General features: G+C 42.6%; 1 protein-coding gene across 3 annotated transcripts in view; it reads right to left on the bottom strand.

The window, feature by feature from the left end:
* Positions 1–2,434: 2,434 nt before the first annotated feature.
* Positions 2,435–9,213, bottom strand: part of LOC115172663 (inverted formin-2) — a 28,698-nt gene continuing 21,919 nt past the window's right edge. Inside the window, exons 15-23 of one of the 3 annotated variants that reach the window (XM_029730324.1) lie at positions 8,277–8,384; positions 8,058–8,128; positions 7,831–7,951; positions 7,536–7,700; positions 7,295–7,397; positions 7,015–7,167; positions 4,005–4,790; positions 3,664–3,717; positions 2,435–2,840 (exon numbers count right to left, since the gene is read on the bottom strand). In XM_029730324.1, coding sequence (XP_029586184.1) covers positions 3,665–3,717; positions 4,005–4,790; positions 7,015–7,167; positions 7,295–7,397; positions 7,536–7,700; positions 7,831–7,951; positions 8,058–8,128; positions 8,277–8,384 — 1,560 coding nt within the window. In that variant the 3' untranslated portion in view covers positions 2,435–2,840; position 3,664. Of the gene's footprint in view, positions 2,841–3,663; positions 3,718–4,004; positions 4,791–7,014; positions 7,168–7,294; positions 7,398–7,535; positions 7,701–7,830; positions 7,952–8,057; positions 8,129–8,276; positions 8,385–9,213 lie in introns of those variants that run through there. The other 2 variants (XM_029730325.1, XM_029730326.1) reach the window with 2 other exon arrangements.

Here is a 9,213-nt window from a genome sequence, read left to right as displayed (position 1 = left end):
TGGCATGACGTGACCCAGTGACGGAAGTGCAAGCTATGAATAGCAACATTTGTCTAATTTCCCCAGCTTTCAAACTGTGTCTGTCTGTCTGTCTGTAGGAGTTCCTACTGGAGGAGTGGTTGTGGCCTTGGAGGGCAACTTTACTGGAGCACATGTGGGTGCTCATTGTCATGGAGTTAATCTATAACAGCTGATACAAGTAGGTATCCCATGTTAGCTAATATGCCTGTGCTAGCTAGCTAGCTGGAACATATGGATTTACAGTACTAACTCATATTTCATTAATGTACATGGTTCACTTTGACCCAAGAGAACACTCCAGACTAAGACTTTTCAAAAGAGGTGGAGGCCGGTGGGAGGAGCTATAGGAGGGCAGGCTCATTTTTATGCTGAAATATAATTAATGGTATGGAGTCAAACATATGGTTTCCATATGTTTGATGTTTTTGATACCGTTCCATTCCAGCCATTACAACGAGGCCGTTCTCCTATACCTCCTCCCACCAGCCACCACTGTGCAAAAGTTAAGATACTATTATATGGACAGAGTCGACCTGATCCTAGATCAGCACTCCTACTCTGATGGTAAATTCTCTCTCTCACTCATCCTTTCTAGAACTTTTTTCACCCCCTGTTCTATGATAAGTAGATGTGGGTGAGTGGACATACACATCTGGGACTAGCCTAGCCACAGATGTTCTTCTCGGCAAGGAGTATTTTGACACCCAATCACCATGAAATATGCTTTATTCTGCATTCAACACTTCTATTGCAGGAGAGCTGAGCACCTATCATATCCTCTGCTGTCCTTCACCCCTCGGTGCAGTCTGCTGACCATCGCTGGGGCCAGGAAAAAGTCTGTCAACTGAAGTAGGAGCCAAGTTTATCACCATGCAACACTCTACCGAGGTAGACTATGCTTTGAGTAGCAACTGACTGACTGACAGTCAGGCAGGCAGAGACACACTCAAATTTGACTTGACATTATATTGACAGAACTTTACTCAGAGATACCCCCACTCTAATTCATCTCCACCCTAGGTTCCAGGTGATCTCCCGTCTTCTTCATAGTGGCCTCAGCTGGACTCCACTGCATAACCTCTTGGTCAGCTGGAAACCCACCGCATAACCTCTAGCCAGGTGAATCAAGAGCTTCACTAGAGACGGAAGAGGAAGCGAGACATCCTGGCGTTCCTATGTCACTGCCTTATCCGCTTGTTGCCCTAGTACATTGTTTCCCTACTCCAGTCCTCCATCAGTACACATTTGTATTGTAGCGCCAGACAAGCACATCTGATTCAACTTGTCAACTAATCATCAAGCCCTTGAGTTGAATGAGGTGTGTTTGTCCGGGGGCTACAATGAAAATGTGTACGGTTAGGGGTACTTGAAGACCGGAGTTGGTAAACAACGAGGGAGTTCTATTAACCTGAGCCGCGGTGCACTGGTCTATGACCCACGACGTGAAAGGGAAAAAGCGGTGAGGGAAGAGTGCCCTTCTCAAATCTAACAGTAATTTGTGCCACTCTGTCATGTTGTCGACAAGGCAGCAAGGTGCATCTTTCAGAAACATTTTTTCCCATAAAATATGCTTCAATTTTCATTGTGATTGCAGATAATGCGTTTTTATCAAAAGCAATCACTTTCACATGTGAAAACACAGTCCTACTCATTACTCCATGTGCTTAGTCTAGCCTACAGTAGGCTATCTCTTTTCACCCGCTGCAAACTGCTCCCACTAGGGCAACCCAGGCCAATAATCGAATCCCTGCTCACATTTTAAGCCACGCCCACCCATACTTGTGACCTGTTGGGAGAGTTGTCCATCTGAACAATTTCTTGTTCCCCTTTTTGAAGTTACCAATAGAGTCCGTCAATAATCCCAGACTGCTGTTGCCTAGTTCTGGGTTTCCGAGACTACCTGGCTGGTGGCTTGCACTCTTCTCAATCAATACTTTAAATAGATTGAACGACAAAGCAATAAGTTAATTTACATTTCATAATCATAACAAATACCTTAGCGAAGCCACCATCACACCGAGGATGTGGATTGATGCTTGGGGCAAGAACTACAAAAACAACAATAACCGACAACCCTGAATGCAAGGCAAACTATGTTAGGATGGATGACTATGAGCTAGCTCCAACCAGAGCTCCGCTGTGCAGACATTTGCAGTTTGGACCGACAGCTTGATTCTTGGACCCAAGCGACATGGACACGCACCTGCTCCCCGCACTGACCTAACAGAGGTGCTCGACCCTAAACACATGTGGACTGACTACAGGTTATAACGAGGCAGAGGGCGTGAACTGCAAGGCGAGAGACAGACCGTAGTTAAAGGGATACTTTGGGATTTTGGCAATGTGGCCTTTTATCTACTTCCCCAGAGTCAGATGAACTCAGCTGTTATAGATGTTCAAATAATCTATAGTGTAAAAATAAGGGAATTTTCTTTTATTTTCAACATATATCATTCATTTATTTCAAAAGTGACAGTAGGTTTGCTGGGATTGAGGCTGTGCAGAGACCACAGACAGTAGTAGCCTCACGGAGCATAACAGGCTGCATGGGAACGTGTTCATGACTCAGCCTCTTGGTCGGCTACAAATCAACCTGGCCGGGGAACAATGGCAGCTTTTCAGTTGATTTCAATATCTTTAAAGAACTCAAAATCATCCAAAAGGAAGAAAGAACATGCTGATATCTTCTTGGAGGAATCAATTTAGTCCAACATAACGTAGACCTAGTCCATTGCAATGTGCACAAACCATGTATAGGAAAAAAACTAAAAATCATCTCAACATTTCCTTCCCTTTTGACTTCCTTTTCCGGGAATCGCCTAGGGAGAGGACAGACTGAAATTAATAGATTGCAGGAATCAAATGACATACCAATGACTTTAAAATAGTTTGCCGATAATATCCCAACATTTGTAGTTACTATTGCATTTGATGGATCAGAAAGAGGCTTGGCAGGGGTGAGAATGGACTTTTATTATGTTTCTTATGCCATTTCATTTCCAAAATAATCATATAGTGCTACTGGTTGCATCAGTCTCTAGATCATTAAAGCACTAAATTAATTTAAATTAAGACATCTTTCAGCAAACACAGACTTACAAAAGGACACAGTTTACAGGAAGCACAAAAAAAGTAATTGTGTTAGTAGTTTAAATAATCCATTTAGGTTGGGCAGTTCAACAACATATGGGTACGGAGGTACAGGAAACAAAGACAGAAAAACTCCTTCAAAAAAATTACACACAGAGCAGAAGTGCTAAGCAAGGTCTTCCCGCTGAGGTATGACATCGAAGTGTACTTGGATATAAATGATAAATGTTCAACTGTGGCGTTTATGAGGTGTCGGTTTGAGCTTAAGTAAGTCTTGTCAAGATAAGATTCAGGCTGACAAAAGGGCATAAAGTAGCAGCCAAGATGCCAGACAAAGTGGTTTATCTTGAGTTATTACAATTTGATGACCAGGGATTTTATAGATTTTTACTGAAGGAGTGTTAATAGCAAGACAAGACACAATCAGATTAAACCAGATCCCCGGTTAGACCGACGCACGTCTGTTAATTGAAATCATGGCTTGGTGCTGATGGGTTGATAAAAATGTCCCCGCTTGCACCAGTTAGTTTCCCATCCAGTCGTTTGACCTACCTCACTGCAACACACACCCCTTTTTACATTTAGGGTGTCCCTTTCCAGTGTTACCTTGTGTTTTAGAGAGTCAAAGAAAAAGAAAAAAAACACAAAAAACAAACTACTTGATGATCATGAAAGGACTCAATGCGATGTAAATGGGAGGCTTAAGAACGGTTTCCAAAAACAGTACATTCATGCTAAAACTTAAGTTTTAAAAACAGCACCAAATGATCAGACACGATATAAAACGTAAAATGCAATAAAACCACATAAAAAAAGGGGACAACATCTCCCTTTCATACACGTCAGGAGACCACAGTTCCAAACATCTTTATTAGAATGAATGAATACATTACCTTCATTACTCTTATTTTTGTTTCTTCTAAAGAGCTTCTGCTGTTTTTTATCCTCTGGTGTTAGGGGTCCCGACTCAAAAGAAGGCAGAGCTTCAGATCCCGATGAGAGCAGATCTTTAGAGTCCACTCCATCGTGCACATCGTAAGCCAGTATGCTTTGCGCCGCACTGACCAAACACTTGTTGCCATTGGTGTCTCGGTGTCCGTTAGTTACACCCTCATCCTGTGCCACCATCTTCACCATCATGTCATCCCCAGTCTCATCTGGTCTAACAGTCTTTACCATCATGCTGCTCCTCTTACCTTCAACGTCATCTTGGCCAATGGTTTTTCCCATTAGCTTGCTCTCTATAATCATGTCCATATCAGTGACAGCCATTGTGCAGGCTCCATTAAGTTGACCCTCTCCATTGCTCTGTGAGCACTCAGGCATCAAGTCCTCCATCACCAGGCCACTGTTGACATTCTGGTTGATTTCAGCCAGGTCTGTGAAGGTAGAGGGGCTTGGGGTGTTATTTATGACATCCATTCCTAGTATCGCCAGGGGTGGCGAATTGTCTGTGGGGAGGGTTGGCGGAGGCTCCCCTCCATCCTGGGGTTCAGCTGGGAGCCGGTTAGCTTTTGACAAAGCTGTTTTTTTGGGGTATTTTTCTTTGGGTTTGCTGAGGCATTCGTTCACTCCTTCTCTTGGTGCCCTCTCCTCTGCCTGGGGTTGGGTGGGAATGGGAGTGCTGGAGGCTTCTGAGACCGAGGCTTCGACATCTTTTACAGGCTTGACACTTGATCCTGCAGGTGAGAGAGGTTCTGTTAATGCTTGAAGAGAGGAAGAGCAGGTCTACTGTACTAGGCATTCCTAACATTCCATCATTCTTAATTAAGCAGGCAATGTTTAAATCTGGCAAGTGCTGTTAAATAAAATACACAAAGAAGCACAACCAAGCACACATTCTTGATGAAATTAAGCAAGTGTAATTGGTAGCGGCTGCAATAAAGCTAAAATGTAAGCACAGAGGATTATTTACAAAGTAATAGATCAATAATACTCTTAGCAAAAGATGTTTCTTTAATTTACAATTTGTAGAAACTGAGAATAGAAAGGTTCAGAACTTTTGTGAAACATCACGGCACAGTTGAAAAATATGAATCAAAACTAGATGGTGGTCAGAGATAGAGTGGAGGGGCTGAGGGTAGCTGAAGGGACTAAAAGCAAAACAACTATTGTAAAATATACTGTGTCTGTAAAAATGTATATAGTATGTATAAGCTGGAAGTAGAAGCCTAAGTGTTGTTGTCCATTAGTTTACTCCAATTAGGGGAGGTATGGTAGGGTTAGGGGAAAATATATGGGAGACTGGAAATGAAGCTGGCAATTACATTGATGAAAGCCACAATCCATCCGCAATATTAAAGCTAATCTTCCCCCCTAATATACAGTACCAGTCAAACGTTGACACTCATTCAAGGGCTTCTTTATTTGTACTATTTTCTACATTGTAGAATAATAGTGAAAACATCAAACTATGAAATAACACATATGGAATCATGTAGTAACCAAAGAAGTATTAAACAAATAAAAATATATTTTATATTTGCGATTCTTCAAAGTAGCCACCCTTTGCCATGATGGCATTCTCTCAACCAGATTCATGAGGTAGTCACCTGGAACACATTTCAATTAACAGGTGTGCCTTAATTTGTGGAATTGTTTTCCTTCTTAATGCGTTTGAGCCAATCAGTTGTGTTGTGACAAGGTAGGGGTGGTATACAGAAGATAGCACTATTTGGTAAAAGACCAAGTCCATATTATGACAAGAACAGTTCAAATAAGCAAAGAGAAACGACAGACCATCACTTTAAGACATGAAGGTCAGTCAATGCGGAAAATTGCAGTCGCAGAAACCATCAAGCGCTATGATGAAACTGGCTCTCATGAGGACCGCCACAGGAAAGGAAGACTCAGAGTTACCTCTGCTGTAGAGGATAAGGTCATTAAAAGTTAACGGCACCTCAGATTGCAGCCCAAATAAATGCTTCATGAAGTTCAAGTAACAGACATCTCAACATCAACTGTTCAGAGGAGACTGCGTGAATCAGGCCTTCATGGTCAAATTGCTGTAAATAAACCACTACTAAAAGGACCAATAAGAAGAAGGGACTTCCTTGGGCCAAGAAACACGAGCAATGGTCATTAGACTGGTGGAAATCTGTCCTTTGGTCTGAGGAGTCCAAATTTGAGATTTTTGGTTCTAACCGCCTTATCTTTGTGAGACGTAGAGTAGGTGAATGGATGATCTCCGCATGTGTATTTCCCACCGTAAAGCATGGAGGAGGAGGTGTGATGGTGTGGGGGTGCTTTGCTGCTGACACTGTCAGTGATTTATTTAGAATTCAAGGCACACTCAACCAGCATGGCTACCAGAGCATTCTGCAGCGATACGCCATCCCATCTGGTTTGCGCTTAGTGGGACTATCATTTGTTTTTCAACAGGACAATAACCCAACACACCTCCAGGCTGTGTAAGGGCTATTTGACCAAGAAGGAGTGTGATGGAGTGCTGCATCAAATGACCTGGCCTCCACAATCACCCAACCTTAACCCAATTGAGATGGTTTGGGATGAGTTGGAGCGCAGAGTGAAGAAAAAGCAGCCAACAAGTGCTCAGCATATGTGGGAACTCCTTCAAGACTGTTGGAAAAGCATTCCAGGTGAAGCTGGTTGAGAGAATGCCAAGAGTGTGCAAAGCTGTCATCAAGGCAAAGGGTCTTTGCCTTGATGACAGCTTTTATATTTGAAGAATCTCAAATATAAAATATATATATATTATATATATTTCATAGTTATGATGTCTTCACTATTATTCTACAATGTAGAAAATAGTAAAAATAAAGAATTGAATGAGTAGGTGTTTCCAAACTTTTGACTGGTACTATATATCGGCGAAGCCTGGTTATGGTTGAGTATAGGAGTGAAGCTGGAGACAGGACAGGGTCAGAGTCGTCTTGTCCTTACCGGGCTGGCCCGTATCCCTATTCATTTCACAAGAGAGGGGGCTATCCGTTTCGCACCTGGGCCGGGTCTTCCTGAGATGAAAGCCTTTCCGGATATCATTAAGGAGGTGGTCGATAATACAGCCATCGTCCTGTGGCGGGGGTCCTTTCCGGACTGGTGACAGAGGATAGAGAAAAAGATGTATTAAGATACCACATGGCAGGCTACTCTATCGTCTTAGTGGGAATACAAAACATAGACTCCTGACAGACAGGCGATATGGACCATCAGAAGAACTCACTTATTTTTCCGTTCTCCCCCTTCTGTCTCTTGGATTCCTCCTCCTCAAGCTGCTTCTTCCTTTTCTCCGCCTTCACAGCTTGCTCTTTTCTGCTCTTGTTTTCCTGTGGAAGTACATAGAACATTGGGAAAGAGGATTTGAGGCAACTTCATAACCAAACCTCTGTTTTCAATGTACTAGTGATGGAAATCAGTATGCATTATTAACATTTATATGTCTATTAGTGATGTGCTCCTCTGACCTTTAAGGCTTTGATGAAAAGCCCCCTGAAGGTCTTAATGGTGCCGAAGAGCTCTTCCAGGGAGAGTTGGTTTGCATCCTCACACAGGTAGAGGGCCAGGTCACCCTTCTTCCTCACAATCTCTGCAAACCGCTTTTCCAAATCCAGGCAGGCCTCCAGGTTTTCCTTGGGGAGAGAAACGAGGTTGAACCATTGCCTTTTAAAGAACACTAGTGTATAGTTGACCTCCAAAAGAGTTAAAAAAAGTAATTATTGGGAGGCAACCACAATAGAATACAATTCACTGGTTTCATACCTCAATGACCTTTTCAAACTGCTCCTTTACATCGTCCACAGAGTTGGTGACTTTCTTTGCCGCTTCTTTCAGTCGTTTTAGTAAGGCACTGGCTTCCGCCTGAATGGAGTCAAGGTTGACTCTGATGGATAAAAGTCAATATTTATAAATGTTAATGTAATTTAATCATTTGTTTATCAATTGCAGAGCTCTTAATAACAATTGTTTGAATAAAAAGGGTTTTATACCCAGCTGCCTTTTCACAAATCTCAATGTCGTCAGGAAGGTTCAACAGCTCTGGGTGGTTCAGCTCTGCCTCCTGTAAACAAGTCATGAGTTTATTTATGATTTCCAACTTTGATTTGATTGTCCATGTGAAGCATGTTTGGTTTCTGTGAGGAGCACTGACCAAAGTTGTTTTTATCCTCAGAAAAGCACTAAAGCGCTATTATTTATAATAGGGTTACCTCCAGAATGTGATGGAGCAGGGTAATGCGGCTCTTGTTGGCCTTAGTCTCAGTCAGCTTCAGCAGAGAGCTGATCTTAAAGCACTCAGCGTTCCCTGTGTGACTTCCCTGTGAGCAAGCAGAGAGTCAGGAGTTAGAGCTTTTCAGACTGCATAAGTGTTACATGTTTACAGGTGAGTGGAATGTCATCCTTCATCGGTGGGGTTTAACGATTGTTGACATTCAATATTAATGGTACATTACCACTACCAACTGGACTGGAGTATAAATCCATTATACTTTGTGATGCAAAAAGGGGAAAAAGGAAAAAACAAATTAGCCTGCCAACTAACCCTACATTCATTAAAAACCCACCACCCCATTCCACCATTTTGATTGACGGTCTGGGAGAACGGGACACTCCCATTCAACACTCCCTGTAACTCTTCTGCAGTAAAACCTCGTAAACCTAAGTACTTCTCTGCCACAACAGAACCTATTTTCTGTGATTTACGTTCCATTTCAGCATTACAGTTGATAACCATGGCAATGAACACCAAAAAGCCAACCTTACTGAAGCACATTTAATTAGTAGGCCTATCATTCTGTACTGGCAAAGGTCTACTACCCACTGGGAGCCTCTTATCATCCCTCAACATTGACCCATCTTCCTCTACTTTCTTCACTGCCTCAGGATACGACATCTTCAGTACAACTGACTGACCATCTCAACCTGTCTCTCTCGTACCGCACACTTCTGATCCTCAGCAACATGGGCACCTCGATAGTTAACGCATACCTTTTTTTTCACCAGTACTACACATTCCTTAGTCCTATGCCCTCCTGCACACATCTAGGAATCTCCCTACCTACTGCAAAATGACCATACGCTTGGCACCTGAAACACTTCTGGGTTTGGCACAAAAGCTATTACAGGTTAACTGATATCCTAGCATTA

Source organism: Salmo trutta, chromosome 33 (assembly GCF_901001165.1).
Source record: "Salmo trutta chromosome 33, fSalTru1.1, whole genome shotgun sequence".
Taxonomy (NCBI): Eukaryota; Metazoa; Chordata; class Actinopteri; order Salmoniformes; family Salmonidae; genus Salmo; species Salmo trutta.
Note: the sequence above shows the minus strand (reverse complement) of the source record. Positions and strands in the feature narration are given on the sequence as shown.